This window comes from Grammomys surdaster, unplaced genomic scaffold, assembly GCF_004785775.1.
Source record: "Grammomys surdaster isolate TR1022 unplaced genomic scaffold, NIH_TR_1.0 66, whole genome shotgun sequence".
In the NCBI taxonomy this organism is placed as follows: Eukaryota; Metazoa; Chordata; class Mammalia; order Rodentia; family Muridae; genus Grammomys; species Grammomys surdaster.
In genome coordinates this window covers 7,344,221-7,371,157 of record NW_021604568.1, presented here as the reverse complement: position 1 = coordinate 7,371,157, position 26,937 = coordinate 7,344,221, and the positions used below count along the sequence as shown (strand labels likewise).

The 26,937-nt window shown below is 46.6% G+C and overlaps 2 protein-coding genes across 4 annotated transcripts in view; one reads left to right on the top strand and one right to left on the bottom strand.

Annotated features, from left to right (window-relative positions):
- Col17a1 (collagen type XVII alpha 1 chain) overlaps positions 1-13,589 on the top strand; it is a 46,108-nt gene extending 32,519 nt beyond the window's left edge. Inside the window, exons 33-54 of one of the 2 annotated variants that reach the window (XM_028774210.1) lie at positions 621-656; positions 2,354-2,389; positions 2,657-2,737; positions 3,616-3,651; positions 4,215-4,292; positions 5,138-5,191; positions 5,307-5,348; positions 5,525-5,578; positions 6,135-6,194; positions 6,912-6,962; positions 7,399-7,521; positions 7,962-8,099; positions 8,595-8,660; positions 9,004-9,144; positions 9,566-9,655; positions 9,754-9,864; positions 10,422-10,568; positions 10,798-11,157; positions 11,698-11,826; positions 12,068-12,130; positions 12,261-12,341; positions 12,650-13,589. In XM_028774210.1, coding sequence (XP_028630043.1) covers positions 621-656; positions 2,354-2,389; positions 2,657-2,737; positions 3,616-3,651; positions 4,215-4,292; positions 5,138-5,191; positions 5,307-5,348; positions 5,525-5,578; positions 6,135-6,194; positions 6,912-6,962; positions 7,399-7,521; positions 7,962-8,099; positions 8,595-8,660; positions 9,004-9,144; positions 9,566-9,655; positions 9,754-9,864; positions 10,422-10,568; positions 10,798-11,157; positions 11,698-11,826; positions 12,068-12,130; positions 12,261-12,341; positions 12,650-12,702 — 2,030 coding nt within the window. In that variant the 3' untranslated portion in view covers positions 12,703-13,589. The remainder of the gene's footprint in view (positions 1-620; positions 657-2,353; positions 2,390-2,656; positions 2,738-3,615; positions 3,652-4,214; positions 4,293-5,137; positions 5,192-5,306; positions 5,349-5,524; positions 5,579-6,134; positions 6,195-6,911; positions 6,963-7,398; positions 7,522-7,961; positions 8,100-8,594; positions 8,661-9,003; positions 9,145-9,565; positions 9,656-9,753; positions 9,865-10,421; positions 10,569-10,797; positions 11,158-11,697; positions 11,827-12,067; positions 12,131-12,260; positions 12,342-12,649) is intronic. The other variant, XM_028774218.1, reaches the window with a different exon arrangement.
- Positions 13,590-15,236: 1,647 nt separating this feature from the next.
- The window catches only part of Slk (STE20 like kinase), a 56,654-nt gene continuing 44,953 nt past the window's right edge, over positions 15,237-26,937 (bottom strand). For both annotated transcript variants that reach the window (XM_028774272.1, XM_028774280.1), the window contains 6 exons: positions 25,522-25,651; positions 24,735-24,859; positions 23,835-24,023; positions 22,872-22,997; positions 21,798-21,911; positions 15,237-18,558 (listed from right to left, as the gene is read on the bottom strand). In XM_028774272.1, the coding sequence (XP_028630105.1) occupies positions 18,412-18,558; positions 21,798-21,911; positions 22,872-22,997; positions 23,835-24,023; positions 24,735-24,859; positions 25,522-25,651 (831 nt within the window). In that variant the 3' untranslated portion in view covers positions 15,237-18,411. The remainder of the gene's footprint in view (positions 18,559-21,797; positions 21,912-22,871; positions 22,998-23,834; positions 24,024-24,734; positions 24,860-25,521; positions 25,652-26,937) is intronic.

The following is a 26,937-nucleotide window of genomic DNA, read 5'->3' as shown; positions in this document are numbered from 1 at the left end:
TCTGATGCAGGAACACTCAGTTGTTGGCTAGGGATTCTCTTAGCCAGCTGATGTGGATTCCCCTGTGGCATGAAGGGAGTGTGTACTCCCCTGCACGAACGCCACTGGCTCCCAGGGGTCCCTCTGGGATGGTGGCTTCATTAAAGCCCATCAATAAAACCTATTCGGGCTTAGAAATCTTCACCACGCCCAGCCCCTCACTTTCTCTAGTCAGACAAAGATAGTGAAACCAAGGCCAGACTATGCAAAGGCCAACAACTGCTGCTAGACACGGCAGGCCCCACAGCAGTCAACAGGGAGGACAGTGACAGCTTTGTAACCCAGGGTGACAGGAATCCCCCAGATGCTCTCTCTGCCTCAACCCAACCCTGCTGGGCTGCCATGTCTCAGAGACAGCCAGGGTTCATGCCACAGGGTTCTGGATGAGAGCTCTACTCTACACCAGGTGATTTCAGGCAAGACCTGAGTGGATCCTGCTGCTTCTGTCAGGCAGCCAGCCAGTGTGGCCACGCTGAATGGCAGAGCGCTGGCTGGTTACTGCCAGAGGGAAGAGAGGGAGGGCAGATATCCAGAACTGTGGGGCCTTAATCATCCTGACTGACTGTGTTTAATCACATCAGGACTTCCTGGTAGCCCTGGCCGACCAGGGACTAAAGGTACGTGATTTCTCCCAAGAAGGTATTTTCTTTTTTTCTTCTCACCAGCCATTTTTACAGCCGGGAGGGGTTGGCAGGCGGGAAGTCTGCTCTGACCAGAGCTTGGACCAACAGTGGCATCTAGTGGCTCCAAAGGAAGGCTGAGAGGTGGGAGCACTGAGACCTGAGTCCTCAGGCCCCACTTGCTCTAGGCTCAACCCAGGGCTCATCTTCACATCCCCAGGTCCTTGTGGCAGAAAGATAGGAAAGGAAGTTTGCTTGTCTCTCAAGCTCTCCAAGCCTTTGTTTGCCTTTAAAATGTCTACATTGTCTCTAAAATACTCCTGTCACCAAAGCTGAAGACAGCAGAGATGAAGAAAGAGCTGTCTATAGGAAGGGAGGGGTGTTTTAACCCCGCTAAGGGGCAAGTCAAAGGACTACAGGGACAATGCCACACAGGTACAGAGTTCAGTTCTAGTTCAATCCTGCCTATCAGACCCCACCCCGAGCAAACCTAGGAATACAGAGTACTCAGGGACACATACTCTTTTCTGTCCTGTGTCATGTTCCTCAGCCTTGGCACTCTGACCATTACAAACACCCCCAAGTGGAACCCTAGGAAGAAAAGGTTTTAAAAACTATTATTTCTAACGAGCAGTTCAGCCAAAAAGATCTTTGAGGAAACATGAGCACAGCTGTAAAATATGACAGCCTACTTCCGACTTCCCAGGCCAGTAGATCTCTGGTGGCTTCAGTAAGGCCTCGGGGTTAGGGATACCACAACGTATTCCTGGGGACCTCAGGCTCTCCTGAAGGAGATGCACTACAGGTTATCACTTGTTAGAGTGTATTCTCACAGAGCGTTCTCCTGCCTTGGCCTTGGTCCCCTGCTGTGGGAACGCGAGCAAAGCCTACCCTTCCGCTCTCCCTGAGAGGAAACTAAAGCCACTCCTTCCACTGTGGGGCTTAGCATAATTGTTCACACACCTCAGGGTCCAGGGAAGGATCCTGGGCAATGGAGCTTCTTTGTTTAGTTCTGAGAGTAGCGCTCAAGTGTGCTAGTCGGTCTCTCTCACTGAGCCTGGCTCCCGGCTCCAGGATCCACGCCATTCTCTACTCCTTTACTGGCCCCAAGCCCATCCACCCACAGGTTGTTAGTCAAGAGGTACTGGAGTGGTGGAAATGTTGGGGGACATACGAACCCTGTGTCCTCTTCCTGGGAGCCCTTCACTCACATTCATTTTTGTCCCTCAAGACCAACGGCACAGAAGAGCCGTGACCTCCGAATTGCCCAGACTTGCCAATTGCCAAAACCCTTTTCATGGTGTCCTGTCCTGTCACTCAGGGAATCCATGCATGGGATCGTGACTTTTATTTACCTTTTGATCTTCAGCTAATTTCCCTGCTTATGGCCATTACAGGAAGAAAAAATGGGGTGGGGACTGAGCGTAAGTCTCAGGTTTGCCTCGGTTCTGGCCTCATGGAATGGCAAAACAGCCTCCCAGGAGAGCCCTTCTCTGAGAGATGACTGACTCTGGGCCTTGGGTCTAAGTTGAGAGGGAAATGCTCAGTGTAGCGTAGGTGCCCTTCATTATTCAAATCCTATTAGCTTGAGGGCAAGAGGACCACAGATGACCCTCAAATGCAACCAGAGGCTCTGAAAATGATTCATCAAGCCACCGATTAATCCTCTTGCCGACTCCCCTTGTCCTCCCCAGGTGAACCTGGCGCTCCTGGCAGAGTCATGACTTCAGGTAGGCAGCCTAGGAGGGTTCCTCCCTGAGTTCTACTTGCCTGTCCTATGTAGGCCATCTGCCTCAGTGTCAGCGGGTAGCAGTGCTTCGGGAGGGATGAGGGTGAGCACAGACCACCATGTTGTGGCTTCTTAACCAGTAGGTCAGCACAGGGAAGGAAGGATGTCAGAGGGATGAGAAGCAGAGGCTCCTGTCTTGCTGGCCTGCAGCCTCCTGGGGTCCTAGCACCTCTGAAGGCGACATGTTCTATGTTTCTTCTGTTTCCAGAGGGATCATCGACAATCACTGTGCCCGGACCTCCCGGACCTCCTGGTGCCATGGGACCCCCGGGACCTCCAGGGACTCCAGGTCAGTCTGCTTCTCTTGCTCTGCCCCAAATCAGCAGCAGGCTGTGGATACAACAGATTCTAGGCACATCTGTTCAAATCATGCCACTGAGGGCAGGAATTATGGAGAGAGAGACAGCCCGTGCTCATAAGGAAAGAGCCTGATGCTACCCTCAGCATTTGTAGATGAGAAGCTGACACCCAGAGTGGGTAAATTACTCGTCTAAAGTCACACAGCTGGCAAGGGGCAGGAGAAGGTTTCCATCCAGACTGTTCTGTCTCCAGAGCCGGAACAGTCAGAATAAAGGCTCCTGAACTCTGTTTCTTAGAAAAATAATACAACAGGTGTCTGAGGCAACCCAAATGCAGTGCTCCGTGAGGCGGAAATGCCGCCATGATTACAGAACTATGTAGCAAAGCTCTAGGGAGGTAAAAGAACCCCACCGTCAGGAGTATGTGTAAGCTCTGTGGGTACAGCTGCCTTCTCACAAAATGGAAACAAAAGCCAAAAAACACTGCTGAACCACAACAAAGCAAAATGCTTACATGTTAAAGAATTGTGTCCCCCCGCCTTATTTTTCCAAAATGCCTGTTATCTTGTTTTATGTTTTAATTATTTAAAATATTTATATTCAAATTAACTACATGATTTATACCCAATGCAAGTGTGCCCCACTCCTATGTAAGTAAGCTCCAGTGAGTAGTGGATATTTAAGTGACCTAGATGTCCCCAGCCAGTAAAGAAAGTGTCAAAAGAGACAGCCCTGCCCACCTCAGTCTTATAGACTGGCCTCTGGTTGCTATTCCATTCTGGGAGAATTCCTGTGTCCCCAGGTACCTGCCCCTTCCTCAGCTTTGGAGGAGGGGATATGATTTAACCTTTTCTATAACTGTTTGCAGGTCCGGCTGGCCCTGCTGGTCTCCCAGGACAACAAGGTATGTCTCACTCTGTAAAATCACAGGCTGTGGACTGGGTGAGGATGGGGTGGGATGGGGGTGTGGTTCTACATGGGATTTTTAAGTCCCTGAATTATAGATAAAGAGTGGGGGAAGAAATACCAGGGCCTCCTGGACTCTCCACAATGGGCCTCTCTTCACCACGGGCCTTGCAAAGCCTCCACCTTCTCTCATCTCTCCCCATATTTCTGAGAGGGTCGGGGCTCCTCAGGACAGGAGGCTCTGTAGTGTTCTGGTCAAGGTTAAGCAGACCATTTTCACAGGCCTTGGGCTTCAGATGACCAGACTCTGATAATAACATTACTGTCCAGTGACTTGTCAAGATAACAGTGGAAGACAGAAGCAGCCGCCATTGTTGCCCTGGCCCTGCTTTCTTCCCCCTTATCTGTCTTTCCTCCTTCAGCTGAAATGCAGCCTCTCTTCTCTAGGGCCCGCCCTTCCTTGCCACATCCTCCCTCAACTAGGCCCCGCCCAGAATCTGGACCCGCCCCACAGAACTCTGCTGACGCAGTGTGCACACTAACTCTGTGTCTTCCCCACAGGCCCACGAGGGGAGCCAGGACTTGCTGGTGATTCATTCATAAGCAGTGGCAGCTCCATCTCCGAGGTCCTCTCTGCTCGTGAGTGCAGGCATGCCATCTGTGGCTCAACAGATGGGGACAACAGGCTGGGGAGGGAATGGAAGAGATGACAGTGTTGTCAGGGCCCAGGGAAAGCTGCACCAGTGAGTCACTGCAAAGTATGACATCAGAATAGCCATGTTCTCTGCTCTTCAGTGGGAGCTGGGTAAGAACAACAGAGAATGTTTTGTGTGAGAGGCACAGCCACAAGAACAAGACAGCTGACAGGCTGTGACCCTCCAGTAGGACCTGGGTCAGATCAGATGTTGGGAGTAAGTGTGATTGGCAGAAGTCACACAAACCTAACTCAGAAAGCAAGGATGGGTGTTCTTGGATTCTCAGTCACAGGAGGTCTGACTCTTGTTACCTCCTGTCCACAAAGAGCCCAAGGGGGACCACAGCGGGGCCTCCCACCTGAATGCCTTGACTGTTGAGCAGTAAAGATGGCAGCCAACCCCAGCCGTGTGAAGCCAGGGCATTAGAGTTTCAGCACTTGGTGGCATCTTGCTGGGTCTGAGCCATCTCAGCATCCCTATATGATGGAAGAAAGATTGAGAGAGGGTGAAAAGTTGCCTAAAGTTGCCAGCTAGGTAGGCAGAAGTGAGGATTGAACACTGGCTGGCTGACACAGAAAAGCCTAAATTCTTACCCACCACTCCACACTGTCAGTTGTCAGTCCTGCTGTGCTTCAGAATGGTGGCATCTCAACAGATGGGGACCTACGGGGCTGTCGTGCAATTGGGGCTTGGGCTGCAGCCCAGAGACTAGCCATCTTGGTCAAAGATTAGGAGCATGGTAAAGACCTGGCCACAGCCTTCTCTGTTTCTATTTGCTTCTCTCCACAGAAGGTGTTGACTTACGAGGTCCCCCTGGCCCACCTGGCCCACGAGGGCCACCAGGTAAGAACTCACTGATCTTTGAAAAGTGGGGAGTCATGAGTCCTGTCATGAGGGAAACTCTGACCTCAGGAGTCAATCAGCCCCATAAGGCCGGCACTTTCTCTTCCTTCTGCAGGGCCTTCCATCCCAGGCCCACCAGGACCCAGAGGCCCTCCAGGTGAGGGCTAAACTCCTTGCTAGGATGGGATAAGGACAGGGGAGGTGGGAGACATGGACAGCCAGAGCCCAGGTCCTTCTGGGCTGGCTCTCAGGAAGAGCATCCCTGGCTTGTCCCCTGGTGAAGCTCTTCCCTTACCTGTGAGCATGACTGAATCCTGGGCTTCTTTTTCCTAGGGGAAGGCGCGCCAGGCCCACCTGGCCCACCAGGATCCTTCCTCACTGACTCAGGTAACATCAGGGGGCATCCAGTCCTCAGACCTAGCCTGATTGTGGTCCCCCACCCTCTGCATTGATCTTTTCTGAGGGGAGTGTGAATACAGAATCCCCTTGCTACCTGCTGCTTGTGGGGAAAATATTTGAGCCAACCCAACTACACTGGGAACCTGGCTGGAAGAAAGAGAGCCAGCTCTGTCCTTGGGGAGTGACCAAGAGGCCTGGTCACTGTACTTAGGGATCTGATGAAGCAGGAAGGATGCAGGCACACAAATAGGGTAACAACGTTAACAAAGAAAAGGGTGGAAAAGAAAGAGCAAGCGTCTTGGGGCCAGAGCTCGTCCCCCGTGGAAGATCCATGCACCCATTCACGCACCCACCCACCCACCATCTGCATAGTCACCTTTCCATTTATTTACACGCCCAATCCTGAGGGTGCAGACATCCCCACACACATCCTTACAGTGTCACCCGCACGGCTGAGCATCTGCAGTGCACCCGGTTCTGTGCTAGCTGCTGCTTCCCCAGAAACAGCACTTTACCCACACCATCACCGTCTCCTTCCTTGCAGAAACCTTCTTCACGGGACCCCCAGGTCCACCTGGCCCCCCAGGTCCCAAGGGAGACCAAGGTAAGAGCAGTGTCTTGGGGGATCTCAGATGCCAGTGTGGTGTGTCCCCTGCCCACCTGCCTGGTGGCCAAAGAATGTGGAGGAGGCTGCTCAGGCAGGAGCACTTGATCCTCCTAGCACAGCCCACGAGCAGCCTGCTGCGTGGGGTGGGTGGGAGCCGGAGGGAGGGTGGTCAGGGACTCTGCCAACAGTGTCCATCTGACTGTGTAGAGTGAGATGCCCTGGGTTCTATTTGGAGCCCCCATGCCCTCTCACAGTGGGCAGTGGAAATGACAGTAGCTACTGGGAGGTGTCCTTGTGCAAGGCCTTCCAGGACTCAGGGGACATCAGGGTACATCAAACACAACCTGGGGTAGGGGGTGAGGTAGTAAGAGCTGACCCCCAAGAACTCTGAGCTTGTTCAAAGTGCATTTGGTTCACACACGTAGAGCAAAGAGTGACTGTGGCAAGCTAAGTATGCGTACAAGCCTCAGTGTGCGAGTGTGTGTGTGTGTGTGTGTGTGTGTGTGTGTGTGTGTGTGTGTGTGGTGTCTGCTCCAAGAGGGAAGCAGGCCCAGCAATTGTGGATCTTAAGAAGCCTCCCCAAAGAGAGATATGGTATCTTTGCAAGCAAGACTCTAGACATGGAATGACTGAACTAAGGGTGCTGAACTTCACTCGGGAGCTGCCCAGAGAAAGAGGTACACACAACACAGGGTTTCTCACTTTGGATTGCAGGTGATCCTGGTGTCCCAGGCACTCCTGGCATCTCTGGTGGTCTTTCTCACGGTAAGAACTAAAGGAGACCAAAGTTCCTCTCCCATCCTCCGAGGGAGCCTGCTGGTTCCAAGGCGAATGGAGCTCCTTCCGGCTCTCCTCGGCTCTGATTTGCATATTAACTCTATAGCTCCTCATAGGGTCCACAAGAGCTACCTTTAAGGAAGCCACAAACTTGTGGGGATGGAAAGGCAAATCCAATGTCAGCCAATTGTGCTTGGGGACCAAAGAAGAGACTGGAGCAGGCCCTGGGAGCTCCAGGGTCCTGAGAGAAGGGAGGCTGAGGTGGGAGGCAGGACATCTGGCCTGGCCAGCACCCATCTCTGCCCTTCTGCTTGCCACTGTCCTAGTTCCTCTAAGGACAAAGCCTCAGAGCAGGTGGGGACACAAAGTGCTGGGCTGCCCTAGAGTGAAGGAGCCGAGTCAGGAGACTTTCTCTTCCCTCCAGGGGCATCATCAAGCACTATGTACACGCAGGGCCCACCTGGCCCTCCAGGGCCGCCTGGGCCTCCGGGTTCTCTCAGCAGCTCCGGACAGGATATCCAACGCTACATCGCAGAGTACATGCAAAGTGAGTGCTTCGCCACCCCACACCTTGGAAAGGAGGCTGAGGGAGATGGAAAAGGAGTGTTGGGGTGGTCATCATCTATGTGAAGGCTTCCTTCTACCTATGAAGCCTGGCCTGCAGTCAGAGAGCTGACCAACATACCTGTCCATACATATGCCTCATCTTCATCCTACCTGAAGTCCATATGCATGCACATATATGAGCACATATATGCACACGGACACATCTTCAAATGTGTTCACGCCCCTCCCACCCCTGTGTATAGGTGATGTGTCAAACGGAAGGCTCATTGGAGCCTTGTCAGTCCATACCCTCACGGACAGCACAGGTCTTAGGCTCAGGCACTGTGTGGACCAGGGCAGGTTCTCTCTCCTCCTGCTGGGACTATAGGGAAGTCAGATGCTCTCGGCAGCAGGCTTGACCACTTCATCCCTTGTTGGCAGATGACAACATCAGGACTTATCTCTCAGGAGTTCAGGGTCCCCCGGGCCCACCAGGTCCTCCAGGGCCCGTCATCACCATTACAGGAGAGACTTTCGACTACTCCCAGCTGGCAAGCCAGGTCGTGAGCTACTTGCGGTGTAAGTCTGTGACACTTCTTGTGCTCTGTTGTCCTTAATGAATGCCCCTCATTTCCCGAAGCTCATCACTTAATTCACAGATTGTCCCACCCTTCTGAATATATAACCTTCAATTCTACGCTCCTCGTGGCTGGGATACAGTGCCCAGCCTCAGCAGACCCTGGGTCCGACTGGGACGGAGATATGATAGGGGCAGGCATGCAAAGCATTTGACCAGCTTGTACCCAAGTATGGGCCCCATCTCTGTTCACAAAAAGGGACCCTCAGCTTGGTGGTGTCCACCAGGAGTCAGGCTAAAAGCACATTCTAGAACACGGCACTCCGTATGAAAAGCCAACTTCTATTTCTGGCCTCTTCTGACCTTCTGATTAGCCTGAAATACTCCATTCGTTCATTTCGCTCAAAGACAAGGACTAGCTGACTTGACCTTCCAAGTCTGGATGCAGAGGATCTGCTCCAAGACCAAGGAGGTCAGCCAAGGTCTTCCTCCCACAGCGTCAGGCTATGGTGTTGGCTTGTCCTCTGCCTCCTCCTCAGAAGATATCTTGGCCATGCTGCGACGTGAGTATCCCACAGTGAGCAAAGAGTAGGGCATTTCCGCTCTTTCCCGTCCTCACTTGGAGGGCACCTGTCCCCGGGCGAGCTTTGTAAGGGTGGCAAGCAAGACGAAGTCCTCTGAGACAAGGAGCCGCTCACTCACTGTTCTGCCTTGTGTGCTCAGTCACAAATGCATCGAAAATGGGAGAGGGAATCTCCCAGCTTCCTCCACTACAGGCCTACTTCCCCCTGACCAGTGAGTGCCCACCAAGAACCAGAAATTCCCAGCTGTTATTGGGAACCAGGCTGGGCAAGTAGACCCAACTGGGCTTCTAGGTTGATCCATAAGGCATCTTCTCCTTCCCAGGGAATGACGTGTGGCAGTACCTACGTCAGCATCTGGTGGGTCCTCCGGGTCCTCCAGGGCCACCAGGAGTCAGTGGAGATGGGTCCCTCCTGTCTTTGGACTATGCAGAGCTGAGCAGACACATTCTCAACTATATGTCAAGTGAGTGATCAGGAGGGCATGGAGTGAGGACGAGGGCATCCAACCCCACTGAGATGGGCCCACTGGCCACCCCCACCCATGCTCACCAGCTGCACTGACCCCTGCAGAGGCAGTAGTCTCCAGAGCTGCTCAGAGAAAGAGCAAGCCTGAGAGCACAGCAAAAGCAGCCCAGAGGAGCACACGGGTATGCGCATGCGTGAATGGGTACTCTGCACCCCGCAGCCGGCAGCCGACCTGTGCTCTGCCCAGTGCTCTCCCCATTGGGTGCCACTGCCCACACTACTTTTGCATCACGCTCCTCTCTATCTTCCTTCCTACCCCCGTTCTTTCCCTTCCTCAGACCGCACTTTATCCAAATCGCTATCTACCCTCCTCCCTGACCGACCCTGAGTCTCCAACGACTTGGGACCTTGTTCCCTAGGTTCTGGGATCAGCTTCGGGCATCCTGGCCCACCGGGGCCCCCTGGCCTGCCAGGAACATCCTATGAGGAGCTACTGACCATGCTCCGAGGTAAGGCCAAGCAGGAACATCCATCAAAAGGTTTGGGATGGAAACCGAAACCCTGGCTCAGGCTGTGACTGACTACTTACTGCCACTGATGTCCCCAGGGTCTGACTACAGAGACATCATTGGACCTCCAGGGCCCCCAGGGCCGCCCGGGATGCCAGGCAGTGCATGGTCCAGCATCAGTGTGGAGGACCTCTCCTCATACTTGAACAGTAGGACACTAGAGAGCAGAAGAGAAGGGCCAAGGGCTGCAGCCTGACTTTGAGGGCATCCCCAGTCCTCTCTAGAGCTGCCATGAGAACTGAATCAATGTGTCATTTCCCCAATGGAGCATGCACCAGGAGGGCCCTTGGGCCCTGGACGGGGCCACATGGCTGTGAGAAGCCATGAGCCTTGGCAGGGGAAGAAATAGGAAGACACAAAGCTCCTAACTGTAGCCTTTGCCGAGCTCATGAGCCATGTGCTCAGTCACTTGACAAGGACATAATGTATTAGCTGGCATTACGTTCTAAAGCCTGGTGATGAAGGTCTAGGAGAACACAGGATGTGGGATGAGATGTGGGACTACCCCTTGGAAGGAGCCATTCCCAGATGACACCTAGGCCTCATGATGGGACCACCTAGGCCTCACCCACTCTCCTCTATCCCACCATCCACCCCCCATCCCTTGCACCCAACCCATGGGGAACGTACAGTAGGCCAAGGCCAGGCTGAGAATCTAGCCTTTGCTACCCAGGATTCTGACCTCACTTTCCCTCCCCTCACACAGCTGCTGGCCTGTCCTCCATCCCAGGCCCTCCAGGCCCACCAGGGCCCCCAGGTCCTCGAGGGCCCCCGGGTGTCTCAGCAGCTCTGTCCGCCTACGCAGCTGAAAACAGCGACAACTTCCGCAGCGAGCTGATTAGCTACCTCACAAGTAGGTACCTCCATGTCGGTCTCCTGCGCCCTCCCCCAGACCTTCACGACTCGTGTGCAGTAGGCACAAGATGGTCAGCAGTCTGGACAAATCAGTTTCTTTGCTCACCAGCATCCTTCTGTACAAGGGCCTCAAAGTTCACCCCAATGGGTGTTAAAACTCCAGAGACGCTAGCTCTCAATTCTTTTGTCCACCACAATCTGGGTTAACGCATCTTCCTACCCCACAGGTCCTGATGTCCGCAGCTTCATCGTTGGCCCACCAGGTCCTCCGGGGCCACAGGGACCACCTGGAGATGGTCACTTAAGGGAGAACTACAACTGGGGTAGCAGCTCCTCAGCCAGAAGGGGAACTTCCTACAGCTCTTCCATGGGCATAGGGGGAACCAATGGCGGCTCCATGGGCGAAGGTGGAACCTATGGGGCAGGAGATGGGGGTCCCTACGGCACTGACATCAGCCCAGGCGGAGGCTATGGGGCAGCTGCAGGTGGTGGCATGTACGGTACCAATGGTGAATCGCTCCGGGCTGGCTTCACTGGAGACCTAGATTACAACAAGCTGGCACTGCGGGTGTCGGAGAGCATGCAGCGTAAGTCGGAACCCGTGGACCTCAGAAGGGAAGGGGCATGTGTGTACCTCAGCATCTAGGCTTTGCAGACAGGCCCTCACTTTTTATGTCTCGGACTGTGTTGATAGCAGCAGCTCTGGAATCAGATGGGCAGGGACTGAAAGAGAGGAGATCCCAATCTAATTCTACACCATCTCAGTGCAAGGGATCCCCCAGTGCTGACACCTGAGCTGTGGAGAACAGGGCACATAGCAAAGGGCGTGGTACTTTGCTCAGAACAAGTCTGACAGGAGCAGCTTTCTGACAGGGCTTTGTGGAAGTTGTTAGCCAAGAGGTCCTTTCTCCCTTTAGCTCTCAGCACATCACGTAGTCCAATGTCCCTGAGGACTATCACAACAGGTCAGACCAGTCTGATGAACAGACAAGCTGCAGGGCTTCTTCCTCAGGGTGGTTTCCTCTGGTTTAGCTGCTTTGAGTGAGGCAGTCTGAGGATACTGCCCTTCTGCTGACACTAGTGAAGTGGTACCTTGCTTCCTACACTGACACCCCGGTATTCTGCAGGTCAGGGTCTGCTACAAGGGATGGCCTACACTGTCCAAGGCCCACCAGGGCCCCAAGGCCCACCTGGCATCAGTAGGGTCTTCTCTGCCTACAGCAACGTGACACAAGACCTCATGGACTTCTTCCGAAGTAAGCATATCGCCATTGCTTTCCCAGCACTGGGCTGCTGCTTAGTCTCACGTGGGGCCTGACATACAAATACCAACTTGATAATCTTCTCCTTGTAGCTTAGATGCCAACACCAGTGAAGCCTAGTTCTGGTTCCACGTACAAGTCCAGATGCCACCACTATGTTGCTCTGAACAAACCCTTGACCTCCCAAGCCTCAGGCAAACTCTAGTCTAAAGCTACACTCTTTCCTTCCTTGCAGCATACGGCACTATCCCAGGACCACCTGGGCAGAAGGGAGATGTGGGAACCCCAGGACCCAAAGGTGAGTGACATCAGAGATCACAGGATCAGTTGTTAGCTACCTCTTACTGAGGAATACTTTTGCCTTGCCACACTGTGCCATGCCTTCGACTCTATTCTCACGCTGGTGTCATACCCTCTCTGACTTCTAGGTGACAGGGGCCCTGCTGGACCACGAGGTCCTCCTGGGCCACCCGGCCCCCGAGGGAACAAAGGAGAGAAAGGAGACAAAGGTAAGCACTGGTGTGTGACTTCTGAGGTTCTGAGGTTTAGCAGGGAAGAGGTCATTTGATTCTGGGCTAGCCTGAGAAAATCAAGCAAAAACTAATACAGAAAATGGTATTGCACAGCTGGGGAAAAGGGAAAAGGGGAAAAGGGAAAAGGGAAGACCAGAGGGAGATAACTTGAAGGGGAAAATAAAATAGTTTTACAAAGGATTGATCTTTCAAGCCAACTTTTAGCAATCATTGTTGCTGTCACCGGCCCTATTAAGGACATAGGCCACGAGGTATTTAACCCCTACTCATCTTTGAACTTTCAGGTGACCAGATCTACACTGGGAGGAGGAAGAGAAGTATCGCTGTCAAGCCATAAGCTGCACTTGGCAGAGCTACCAAGTTCCTGGACCAGTTCTTGGGCGCCTATGTCCATGGGTCCCCATCCTGCTGAGACCACGTCAGCCAGCAACACTTGTTTTAGTCTGAATGAAATATATACATACAGAAAATTCAAAGACACGCAATCTGAAAGAGCTGCGTTGGTTGGGTGGGCCTTTGGAATAGCTGCAATGTTTAATATGAGACTTAACTTCTCTGCTACGTAGATCTGAGCTCCCTGGCTTCTTTAGCTCAGGCCTCTGCCAGGCCTCAGAAGCCAGTTACATAACTGTTGGCTGGGGGATCTTGGAGCTTTGCCTAAAGAATGAGCCCAGAAAATGGAACATGGGAATGGGGGCCTTTGTAGGCGACATGTGATGGGTTATGTTACAAAGGCTGCTGTCAGCTCCTTCCTCCTTTGCTCACTCTGCATTGTCCAGTCACAGAAGTGACTCTTGCAACTGAAGGAGCTCAGAAGTTCACTTCCTCAAAGGAGGTGACATTTCAGACAGTTACCACGGTACAAATGCCAATCACCTTCCCACTGGCTTACAAAGCTTGACTGGTCGGAGCTATGGTCTGTGTCCACAGGTATGTGCCAGAAGTAACGATTAGGACACCACACTAGACCACAGCACTCAGGACAAGAGGGGCAGTGGGCAAGGGAGGGAGAAAAGGGGGGATATAGAATTCCCGATGCTGGGGAAACATGGCTTCCACGCTCCCATTCTACACGTAGGAAATGGCATAAAAGACTGGGTACAGTTGGTCTGTAAGCACTTTTCACTAAAAACATTTGTATGTAATCTGTAAGATGAAAAATCATTTCATTTCAAGTGTAAAATTTTCAATTAAAGTTTTTTTTCTTTTTTAATGTATGTTTAACCATGTGAGGAAGTTAAGTTTTAAAAAAAGAACCTGGGTTACATGAACTGTTTATCACAAATGGAAGAGATGGCTGGCTGTAGTTTAGACCTAGCCTTCAGCATTTGATCACTGAGATCTCTAAAGGCAGACTTTTAAAAGCTACTACCTCAACACACCAGACAAAGCACTTTGTTTTCTCTAAGTTCCTTGAAATCTAAACAGATATACAACAAATTAGCAAGCTTCTTTGCAATTAATATATAACTGGAAGCCAAGTATATAGATGAAGATGTCAGTCTACTAAGGAAAATGTACATGTATAACCAGAAGAGTCTGCACTTGGCAGTGGCAATTTGTTAATTTGTCACAAGCTGTGACTCTCAACTGAATAACTAAGCATAGATTAACGTAAACCCACTTCCACACCTCTGCTCTTCCAAGATTGGATTTACTTTCCTGCTCTCTCCTGAGTTCCTTACATATATATCATCCTAGAGAAAACACACAGTTTAGATCCAGTCCCACAAGCAGCTGCGAGCACCACCAATACATGAGCCAAGCATTAGAAGGCTGCATGGTCTTTCGGCTGCTATATCCCGATGGCTGCCCAAGGGAACCAACATAAGAATACTTGCAAATGAATTCATATGGACTTCACAATTTCAGATAACTTGCTTAACCACCCACAGGGCAAAGAACCCACTGTGTTTAATAATAAATCCAATGCATCTTTTAATTTTTAAAGAATGTATCAATTTCATAGTGGAAACCCTGTGAAACAGTACTTTTTACTTTGGAGCTCAATATTACTTATTAATGATTCCTATCTTGATTAAGCAGGCCTAGGAAATGCTCCCTTGTTACTAGACTTTACAAAGACATCATCTAAAAGTCTTCATAGAGTTGTACACTCAGAAGAAATGGGAGGAGAGTCCAACCGTGCTACCTTCTCCAGACAAAATCCAAAAAAAGGATGACAGACATGAGCCATGTCTTCAGCTGGAGACAGTGGATCTGAGCTCGTTTCATGGGGAGAGTGGGGAGTGACTGGGAACTGAGCTCAACAGCACAGAACACGCTGAGATTAGAAATGACATCAGTAGCTCCCTCCAGCCAAGCTGCACCCGGGCCAAGCACGGCATCTACTGAGTGGGGCTGCACATGTCAATGACAATAACAAGAGGGGTTTAGCATAGGATTTCTCATTGATTTGAAGCAAATAATCTATCCCAGGGAGAAGAAAAGGAAATGAAAGCACATACACACCTACGTGAAAACATAACCAACTTAAACATCACCCAAAGGAAGAGTTCACGTACTGGAAGGTACTTACCAGCAAGGAAAAAGTTACATTTGTCAGTAATGTGTGTGTGTGTGTGTGTGTGTGTGTGTGTGTGTGAGAGAGAGAGAGAGAGAGAGAGAGAGAGAGAGACAGAGAGACAGAGAGACAGAGAGACAGAGACGAGAGACAGAGAATGTGAATATGAGAATATATATCACAGATAGTTAAGATCAATGATAAACATGGAAGGTCAGAAGACTGGGAAGAAGAAAAGTTTAAAAACATAACTAGAACCAAAAAGGGAAAAAAAAAAGCTGCAAAGTGTCTCAGGCAGGACCATCTCATTTTTAGATTTTTAATTAAAAAAAAATGATTTCCCAAAATAGATTAAGAAATAGCTTTATTGTTTGACAATCCCATGATTGGAAAGGCATGTTTCTGATCCCAAATAGACAAGAAGCATAATGTGAAACAAAATTCTCTTTGAAAACTTAGCTTGTGAACTTATGATACTGCAAAGAATCACATTTTTAAGCTGCAGCCAACATTTGAAATTGGTAAAACACTCTACTCCAAGCTTTGTAGCAAAAATTTTAAAGCATTATTAAAACCATGTCAGCCAAAGAACAATACAAGCAGAGACATCAACTGTTGCCTCTGACTTAAGAGAAGCATTAAAAATAACCACCCCGCGTCCTACACAATCATCTCCCAGAGAGGACCAGAAGGCTCTCAGAGAGCTGGTGCTCTCTTCTTCCACTGCAGTTCTAGGTGTTTCATTCTGCAATGTTTCTAGCTATTAATTTGGCCGAGTTTGGCTTCTTAGAAGAGTCTTTGTCATTTAATAAGCACAGTGTAGAACTGGGGAAAGCATGAAGGGATGAGGGGCCTGGAAGAGTACAAAAAACAATCACTTCTGAGACGTGCTGATGCTCAAGAAATCAGAGAGCCTCCGGGAGGGTCTCATATGCCTGAGAGCGTGTGCTTGAGAAAACACTGCGTAGAGGTAGCTCTGGTTCTGCTTCCTACTTCGTTACACCTTGTCATGTCCTGTCATGTGAGAAGCTTCCAATATTCTCAGCAACCTAAAAACACTGCAAGTGTCCTCCTGACGCACAGAAAAAGTAAGAAAGAGCTTAATATGACTCCACCTAAATAAAACAACAGCGGATTCAGCAGCCCACAGCCAGACTCAACAGGTTAGGGAAGAAGCCCTGTACTAGGGCTCTAGGAGCTGGACCTGCAGAGGTGAGGGGGAGGTGTGGCGTGTCCACAGAATGCAGGGATGGGGAGGTGACTGTTGACAATTTCCTTTATGCACTGCATGGCACATTCTGCCACAGCAGCCGAGTGACCTAAGAGGAATGGACTCACTGTGTGGATGGATCCTTTGCCCCTCAGCCCCTCCCACCTATATGTCATGCAGAAAAGAACAATCACTATCATCTACTTTGTATAAGGCCTTAGAAGGAGTAGGCAGGTTGATTCTGTTACAAAACACTTCCTATGCATAACCTGAAATGCTGAGGTGAGTGTGTTCCAGTAACAGTCCCTGCACACACAGGAAGGCAGCCATGCTTGAAAGAAAACTCCAAGCAGGAGCAGGGAATCTAGAGGGCAGGCTCAGGGAGACAGCTTTTACCCTCCCTCCCAGATACAACGCTCTAAATGTCAAAGAACAGGAAGGGCACATATTCAGATCAAATCATGTCTGAATTACCTGAATGAAACCGAAAAGAAAATCTACTGACTAAAGAACTGATTTGTAAAAATTCAAAGGAGAAAGTGATATGAGAGCCTTCCTCCCCTCTCCCTCTTCAAATAAATCATTAAATACACTGGGCAACATAATACCATCTTTTATCATAACAATATAAACAATTTCCATCATCATCCTGAATATTACTTTATAAAGATATATATTTAAAGGCTTTCAAACAGTTTTCAACCCAGCATCTGAAAATAAAGCATTAAGAGTTCTGTATATAGTAACATTCATGTGATAAGTGTATGAATTTACAACCATACATTATATATATATATGTATATATATATTTATATAAAAAACAAAGTTGGCTGAAAGTTAAGGCTACCTACAAGGTTGTCCAGAAAAATTATGCTTGTCAAAATAATTATAAAATTAAAATTACATGCATTTTTAAATCAGATAAAACTCAGCATTCAAAGTTTCAAATGAACTGCAAGAAAGCACTACAGACATCTATAGTTTCTTACATGAACTGTTGTTCCCACATTGCACTGAGACTTCTACTTTTCACCAACCTCAAAATATAACTAAATACTGGTAACAATTTGGTACCCAGCACTCTTAGAACACATTGCCAATGGCAGGCAGTGGACATCATTCACAAACGTGCTGTTTATAACACTGCTGACCTGACATGTGGCTAAGATTCTGAACTTCAAAAGGAACTAAGAGTGAACATCTCATCAACAACAACCACATGATAGAGACTTCAGTCTTTTCCTACTCAAAGTAATTAATTTAAACATGGAACAAAATAAAACCAAAATGCACTTGAATAACCCCACTGGAAACAACCCAGTGTCACTCTGGGTGTGTGCCTGATATGAATGAAGCTCTGCTGTGGACCAGCGCTCCTTCTAGACTAGCTTCAGAATGGTAGCTGTGACTGTAGCTCAGGGCAGAGCCACCTACGTTCTCAGTGATGGCGGAACTTGCTGAGCTGTAGCTATCCCTCAGAGAGAAGAGGGGAGAACGCAACCAACTCACATCTTAAAGCTAGTTCTTCCATCTTTCCAACTTTGTACAACATTTGTTTTAGGATGTCATTTTCTATTGAATGGTAATATAAGCGTGTTTTTATAACTGTGATGTTCAGTGAGAGGGTACTTTGTTCCTATTGACCAAAGGAAAACCCCATTTTACACGTGTTTAAAATTTAGTGTTTTAGGCACTATCTTAATAAAATTAGCACCTTAATAATTAGCTCCAACCCACACAGGCTAATGTTTGTGACAAATTACTGAAATAACTTTTCATTTTTAAAGATTTGATCCTGGTTAGTGATAAAAATATATCTATGTACTGAATCAATAAAGTACTCTGTAACTCATGGCTTTTTTAAAATAAGAGTTGGTTTACCAAAAGAAAATTATTCCAATTCTACAGCAGAATCCTATCTATAGAATTTAGTATCATTGAGAGATCAGGCAAAACAATATTTATTAATACTTAGTGATGTAACAGATATATTTTCCAAATAACTTTAAACATTATGTCTCTGGCAGTTTTCAATAACAGTGTCTTAAGAACACACTATTTAAGGTCAATATACAAAAATCACCTTAGGGAATTACTGCAAGATGCTATGTTGCCAACATGGCCTAGCATCTATCTTAGTTCATTTGCCCTTCATCTTTGTTTAACAATAAAATCCAAGAAAGAAATTTTAAAAACCACCAAGAAGATGAAACAGGTGATTGTCTTTATAGTCAGTCATACATACTGTGGAAGATGAAGAGAATACAATGATGTACTTAGAAGCCAAATCCAGATGAGGATGCGTGCTGTTGCTACGACCCAGTGGAATGTAAGGTGGGAATAGGGTAGAATTTGGAGATCCGGCTCTGCGCTGATGGATTAAGACATTCGGACTCCCCAGTCATTTTAAAGAACACTTCCTGTTCCTGCAGTTTCCTGGCAAACTCTTCTTCCAGTGTCTTAAGAGGGAAAAGACAAACAATTATGGACTGTTTTACGTCATACATAGAATTTATTCTGACAACCAAGATTAAACCATTGCCCAGGGTCTGGAAAGATGGCTCAGTGTCTCTTGCATGGACCGCTTCAGTTCCTCCTACCTACACTGGGTGTCCCCCAACTGCCTGTAACTCCAGCTCCAGAGATCGGACAGTCTCCATAGGCACCTGCACTCACACGCACAAACTCACACCCAGATGTGAATGCATTATACCTAACTTTTTAATCTTAAAATAACCAAAAATGAAAACAGAAACAAAAACAAACCTCTAGTCCCAAACATTTTATTCAATACTTAAGACCACATAATTTGCAACAGCCCCAGGTTCAAGATTCAGATCAGTTCTCTGCTACAGTAGAGGCCCAACCTAGCTTATCTTGTTGGCCCTGTGAGCATCACATGTAAGCTTGCAGCCCGTGATACCTTTTAGTAAGTGTTACCTGCTTTTTGTGTCAGTTACTGACATGCATGCCTTTCTTCCACACCGAACTACAAGCTGCATAAACCTAAGATCTAAACTATATTCATCTTACATTCCCACTGTACACAGAGTTCTGAGTGGTGATTAGGTCACAAAAGCAGAGCCCTCCAAACGGGATTACTATTCTTTTAAGGGGCAAGTAGAGAGCTCTTCTCTGAAGAAGAAAGTGGCCTCCACCAAAACATGGCCATGCCAGAATTCCAGACATGGACTTCTCAAGCTTTCATCTTATAATATTTTGTTATAGTGAACTGAATGATCAGTATCAGTGACTGCAAATAAGTCATTTCAAGAAAAGTGCTGCCGGGCAGTGGTGGCTCATGCCTTTAATCCCAGCACTTGGGAGGCAGAGACAGGTGGATTTCTGAGTTCAAGACCAGCCTGGTCTACAGAGTGAGTTCCAGGACAGCCAAGGCTACAACAGAGAAACCTTGTCTCGAAAAAACAAAAACAAAAAAAAACAAAAAAAAAAAACAAAAAAAGAAAAAAGAAAGAAAAGTGCTATTACTTAGGATGAAACAAAGAACAAGAAGGTTCCCCGGAAGAGGTAGAGCATGAGCTTGGCCATGAAGCAATGGTTAGAACCGACAGGCAGGACAGAGAACATATGCCAGACAAGACCAGCCGAACAGTGACATAAACACAGAAGCTATAGGAAGAACAGACTCTATGCATACTGCAGCACACTGAGGTGAGAAAGAGCTCACAGCCCACTGTGTCACTGTGAAGGCTTCAAAGTCACACTGACGGAACTCAAGATTTATCAACACCTCTTCACTTGTTCACGAGGATAATCGCTCTGATGATAGCAGGCAAATAGAATAAGGAGAGGAACTAAAGGCAGAACCCATGAGGACATGGGTGACCAAGTGCAGCAACAGAACAGAGAGCACAGACTGGAAAGGAGTCATAGTTAACATCCTGCTGAATCCTGAGTACCGCAGATTTCTAACCTGTGTGAGTCAGATTTCTAATCTGGATGTCACTTATGGGAGAGAATGTGGAAAGCACATTTCCTGTTGGTAAGGCTACAGGAGGCAGGAAAGAGGAGATAAATACTGAGCTCGATCTGATGTCTGCTGAGTTTACATTTTTCTATCAGCTTCAACAGGTGTGCACTCATCACTTAGAATGTGCCAAGATCAGTGAACAGAGATAAACTCTTTCAAAGGGGCTTACATTCTCATGGAATATAGTAGAGAAACAGGTCTGGTGGCAAAGAATGGCAAACAATATAATACAGAAAACCAAATAAATACGCCAGGACACAGAAAGCTGAGGTGGGAATTGAATAAGGACCTCCCCTCACACACAGCGGGAATGAGACAGGAAAGACAGGACACCTAGTAGACAACAAAATGAGAGGGCAAAGTTCACACTGATAACTAAAACCAGTGGGCTGGGTGCAGTGGGCACGCCTGCATCTCAGTACTGCTGAATCTAAGGCAAGGGAAATCAAAGTTTGAGACTAGCATGGGACACAAGCAAACCCTGGCTCAAAACAGTAATAATAATAGCACCAATGAACAGTCATGGCAATGTAAGCACCCGTGGCCTCGAGTCCTGAGACATGGCTACACACACATCACTCCTTCAACTGCTTTCCCGTCTTCTTTTTGAGACTGGGTTTTATGAAGCACAAGCTAACCTTGAATTCATCGTGTAACTAAGGATGTCCTTGAGCTTCTTATCCTCTCGCCTCTATTTACCAAGTAGTACATGCTTGAACACTGAGCACCATGACAGGAACACACCCCAACTGAGCCACATCCTCAGCCCTTAACTTTCTTATTTAATAACCTTGATTAGGAGACATCTTCATACAAACAGGGAAAATTGAGCCTACAAATAAATATTAAATGTCAAAATTATTCAGAATAAGCAGTGAGAAGCTGTTATCGATATGCTTTTGTGACTTTATACCCTTGATCAATACATACTAATTTTTAAAAGTTTAAAGGTGTCTCCTGTACAACCTATGTCAGTTTTGAACTGTGGTTAAAACAAAGCCTGACACCTCTAGAAAATCTCTGGCACCCAGTAAAGCTAAGTGCACATTTCCATGGGTGAAGAGCCTCTGAGATGTACACCAGGCTGGAAACCCACAAGAAGAGTAAGGCTGATGGCACAAAGAGAGGCACAGTGGTTAGCCAAGCAGCGGAGGCGTTATGAACAAGGGAGACAGAGGGAAAGGGAAACAAGCCATTCTTCTGTCTCCTATCTTAAATTTAGTTCAAGGACAGTGTAACTGTGGCTCCAGCTGACACCGGCAGGCTGTGGTCCCTGCTTTCTCCTCCCTAATGCCCTAGACCCTGTACTGCCTGCAAGGAGAACTATTTGTAATTTTCCACTGTAATAGTATTTTTGCTCATTCTACTTTCTCCTCTCATCCCATTCCTTCCCACCCTACCCACCTGCCTCACAAGTTCTCACTCATGATTCACACCTTACCCAGCTTCTACCTCTTCAGCCTCCTCAGGTGTCAGCACCCGTCCTGTGCTCACAAGCTCTGCTCGCCTGCACCCTGTTCTAACCCACCCCTCAGCAATGAACCCACTTGTACTCATTGCTCATGAGATCCTGAACTTTGGGACAGTGATGCTGTCTTTTCATCTCTGTATCCATCCTTGCCACTGTGCCTGACACAAAGAAGAACCAGTAATAGACGGGTGCTGCATGGACCACTCAGCAGTGTTAAGTACAGCTTTTCGAGTTACCTTTTTCCTGGGTCTCAGCTTCTCTCTCCACTCCTTCAGCTCCTGGCTGTGCTCCTCATCTAACTCCTTCAGTTTCTGAGTCTCGTGTTCAACCAACAGGTGGCATTTCTCATTCTGAAAATAAAGTTAGTATTACATTTTTTTTCAGATCAATGAAGCAACTTTCTCTCCCTGAGAAAGGGTTTCTCTGTGTAGCCTGCCTCTGCCTCCCAAGTGCTGGGAGTACTTTTTAACAAATACAATTTTCTTTCAAAATTATTTGAAATTTAGTAAATTATTTGCTAAACATCATGCTATTATGGAAGTTCAAATTCTCTTTTAAAAACTGAGTGCCAAAAGTTGTGAGATAGTCTGTTTTATAAGTATATAAATACCTTCATTGTTTCTAGAACTTTTATATCTTCTTGCAAAAATACTAAATATCGTATAAAGCTGTTAACACAACATATAAAAAGGACTTAAGTAGAAATACTTTAGGCCTTTGCTTTTCTAGTTGGTAAAAGATTTGAAATTGGTAAGTATTCTACTCCAGTAAATTAACTAATATACAGAGTATCAAAATGACTTCTTATTCTCTGGAAGTGTGGGCATTCTGGGAACTCACTACATGGACTATGTATCTACTCAATGTGAATTCTAAAAATAGTCCTAAGTCTAAACCAGTACGTTACTACTGAACAAAGATTTCCAAATGTTTACCTTTTTTCAAATAAAAAAACAAAACAAAAAACTAGCCATATCCTTTTAAATGGGAAAAAATAAATTGAGAATCTTAAAATAAACATGCCATCACTTACTACCAGAAGGCATATTTAACAACACTTTCAAAGAGTATTTCTCAGGTTTTAACTTAGCTTCATTGTTTACATTCCTCTCGGTTTTATGAAATAACATCAAGGGTCTACGGCACTGCAACGGCTCTTCTCGTGGGTCTACGCGGGCAGCACAAGCTTTCGATTCTCGTCCTTTCATAAGCAACATGTTCAAACTTTAGCTCTTGTCTCCACACTAGCCATCAACAGCCACATGAGCGGCCAGCCCTGCGTGTCCTGTCGTCAGGCTCCTGAATCTAACCTGCAGCTGGTGCAGTTCTCGGACGTTGGCTTCACATTGCAACTGAAGATCCCGCATTTGGCTCTCGTGTTTTTGATGCTGAGCCATTCTCTCATTTTTCTGTCTCTTTTCTTCTTGTGCAGCAAACTATAAATAAGAAAAACAAAAGCAATAATTTACAATAATAAATTTAAAAGCAATAATCTCTACATACTCTAGGGCAGCAATTTAAGGAATTTAACAAGCCTAAAATACAGAACACAGAAGCTGTGCACTACCCTGTAACTCAAACCTGTAGCCTGTGTGACAGGTACAGGGAGAGGGACAGCCTTCTGACTTCAAGCCTGTAGCCTGTGTGACAAGTACAGGAAGAGGGACAGCCTTCTGACTTCAAGCCTGTAGCCTGTGTGACAGGTACAGGGAGAGGGGCAGCCTTCTGACTTCAAGCCTGTAGCCTGTGTGACAGGGACAGGGAGAGGGACAGCCTTCTGACTTCAAGCCTGAAGCCTGTGTGATAGGGACAGGGAGAGGGACAGCCGTCTGACTTCAAGCCTGTAGCCTGTGTGACAGGGACAGGGAGAGGGACAGCCTTCTGATTTCAAGCCTGTAGCCTGTGTGACAGGTACAGGGAGTGGGACAGCCTTCTGACTTCAAGTCGCTGTGTTCCAACTGCTCAATGACTTCTAGCAGCAGCAGGTAATCTGTGCTGTACAAGTGTCACAAGCAGACATGTTTCTGACAGCAAAAGCTGTCCAAGTTGCCTTATTCCCATGCTCTAAGATCTGTCATGAGAGAACACGCTTTGCCCTCTATGGTTCCAAGTAGGGAAGACTAGTTGGTATATAACATATACCCTGCCCCATCCCAGAAAGTTAAAAAAGCAATCCCAAAGTGAGACTAAATGTCTAAACCCAATTATGAGGTACTTTTAATGGTCATTCAAATATATTAAACACTGAAAAAGAAAATCAGCTGTTTAAATACCTGTTTAATTTTTTCACGGTCCTGGTCTGGTGTGGCTGTTGAGTTAATCCTCAAGCTTTTTTTAAACATGGCCATTCGTGTTTTGGCTTCACTTCTTTGAATCTTGGGCAGTCTCGCTCGTTCCTGAGTCTGTCTGTTTTTCAATTCTTCAATAAGTCGTTGATTGTAACGCTGCATTTGTTCTGTTTCCTGAGAAGGATTTAAACAGATGTAAACTGTGCAGCGATAACTCTAGAACCCACAAGCATGTTCTCAGACAGCATTTATTACTGTCACCCTCCCTCACTGTATAATGAGCAACAAAATACTAGGCAAAAATAATTTATAAGAAAAGTTATTAGTCGACAACAGTGTAACAGCAAAACTTTTTCCCAATTTCAGGAGACATGTGTGGTGGTTTGAATATACTTGGCCCAGGGAGTGGCACTATTAGGAGGTTGTTGGAGTAGGTGTAGCCTTGTTGGAGGAAGTGTGTCACTGTGGGTGTGGGCTTTAAGACCCTCATCTGAGCTGCCTGGAAGTCAGTCTTCTCCTAACTGCCTTTGGAACAAGAGGTAGAACTCTAACCTCTGAACTTGAAAGCCAGCCCGAATTAAATGTTGTTCTTTATAAGAGTTGCCTGGTCATGGTATCTGTTCACAGCAGTAAAACTCTAAGACAACATGTTATTAATATACTTGAATCACAACTGGAATCAGGGAGGGAGATACACAATAAAGACTACAATTTATAAGGTCTTTAAACCATTACATAACCAACAAAAAAGCTATCAAAATAAAGCATAATCAATTACTCAATGAAACTGAGGGTAAAAGAAATAAAGCCAAGAATCCACTCTCTAAGAAATTAAGCTTCACAATGAAATGACTTCGGAGAAGCAAAGGAAGCCCCTTCACTCACCTTCTCGTGGCGTTTAAGCAGCTGGTGTCTCTGCATGAAATATTGATCTTTAAGCTGCTGTTTAAGCAGCTGGTGCTTTTCTTGTAAGTGTCGTTCTTCAAGCTCCCAAATTGCAGCTTCTCGAGCTACAAGGAATTAGTTTTCAAAATGTCACTTGGTTCTTTTAACTATGCCCAGTCCAACGCTCTTCATTTTAGTATTTAAAGTATTTTATATATACTAACTTATACGCACAAATTGATATTCTAAGGTATAAAGAAAATATTACCAATATGAAATAGCATTTATTATCACTTTTCATTTTGTTTTAATGTCCTAAACTAAGAATGTCCTCCTAAGAATGCCAAAATCCCACCTTAAAAAGAAATAAAACTAATCTGTTAGGAGGAATAAGGACTTAAAATTCCATCCTATTATCAGTAATTACAAGGCGTAGTGAGTATATAAAATTATTCAAATAGATTTCTAACACTGTCCAGAAGGAAATGTTTTTTGTTGGGTTGTTTGCTTTTTTGTTTGTTTGTTTATTTTTGAAGTGCCGAGATGAGCCAGGCCCTTAAATCCAGGGCACCATGTATACACTAAGTTCATATGCTTCCACTGAGCCCCACCCCAGTCCATGGTTTAAGAATCCCTTTATAGACACTTCTCTGTATGTTATGAGAACTTCTTATGTATAACTTTATCTTTCTTTGCCTTTGCCACCCCAGCAAAGGCAAAGCACTCAAGCCTTTGCAGTGTTTCTGAGGCACTGTCTTGTATGCACACACTGTGGGCTCTCACATACCTCTCATGAGCTGCTGCTTGTTATTCAGGCACTCTCTCTCAATATTGGCCAACTCTGCCTTCTGCTGCTGGATAATCTTCTTCAGAGCACCATCTAACTCTTGCTGTTGCTTCTGAACAAATTCTTGTTCCTAATAGACATGGTTAACCATCTGTTAATACAGAGCTACTGAATTAAACATTCAATTATCAATGTATTAACTATGTATTCGGTTATCTATGTATTAGTGGTTAGTGACATTTCTTTCTTCTTCTCTTTTGAGGAATGGTAATGGAGACTGATCCAGGCCTTGTGCATGTCAGGCAAGTATATATATCTCCTTACAAGATTTCTAAGTGAAGTTTATAAAGCTGGTGGTATTAAAAAAAGTCCCTAAGATAATATTATACAGATACAACACAAATGTATCACTAATCTAGAAAGTACTAAAATGTACAACATTCTAAATTCACTATTAAAAATGATACACATAAAAAGTATACATCCCATTCATAATTAAAATGCTCTATTTCATTAACAGCTTTGGGAAAATATCAAAATTACAGCTTCTGAAGCTGAATGTTTGCTACACCATAGTATAACTAGAACAAGGGTAAGAAAGAAGTTCCTTTTTAAGAAAGGAGGCAACAAAGAAACATACATCATCACAATCTTTAACCCTATTTTTCTAAGAAATAAAACAAGGAAGAAATCCCACACCTGCACTAACAGAGGAGGGCAGTGCTTATCACCTGTGCCCAAAAGAAGCGGGTTGAAGACTTAGTAAGAAACACTGCATGGCTGGAGAGAGGTTAAGTAGAGGTAGGAGAGTAAGAGACACCTTATGAACCTAGGCACAAAACTCTTAACAATAAAGGAATTCTACCAAAACATTTGAGACTCACTATTTACTGAATGCCTGCCACTTGCCAAATGTATGCATTAAAAAGAAAGTCAGTCTGGATCTGTGCCCCTTTGGCAATAATAGAAGATGCTGTTTAGTATAAAGGATACACAAATAAAAACTGTGGGTTTACATCTTAGGACTGAAACAATACTTAATCCATAATTCTTTTCTCACATATCCAGAAAACAATCAAGTCCCAGCTCTATCTCAGAACTATTCTTTGGTACTGGGCAGAGTAGGAGAAGATCTGGATCACTACCAGCCTGATCCTTATGGCATGCAGGCTGGCAAAGCTCCCCCAAGAGGTGGCCGATGGGACTGCCTCTGGATTTGGTTATTTCAGGCTGCTGTGAGGGAGTAATGTGGAACTGCAAAGGTTACTACCATTTCATCTGCGGCATCATGTATGTTTTACTATAAACCTAAATACACAGTAGCAGAAAGAGAGACAAGTGAACTGTCTCTATAAAATACAATTAGCTACTTGACCACAGCAACCTGTATAACTATCACAGCCTAAAAGCTTCTAT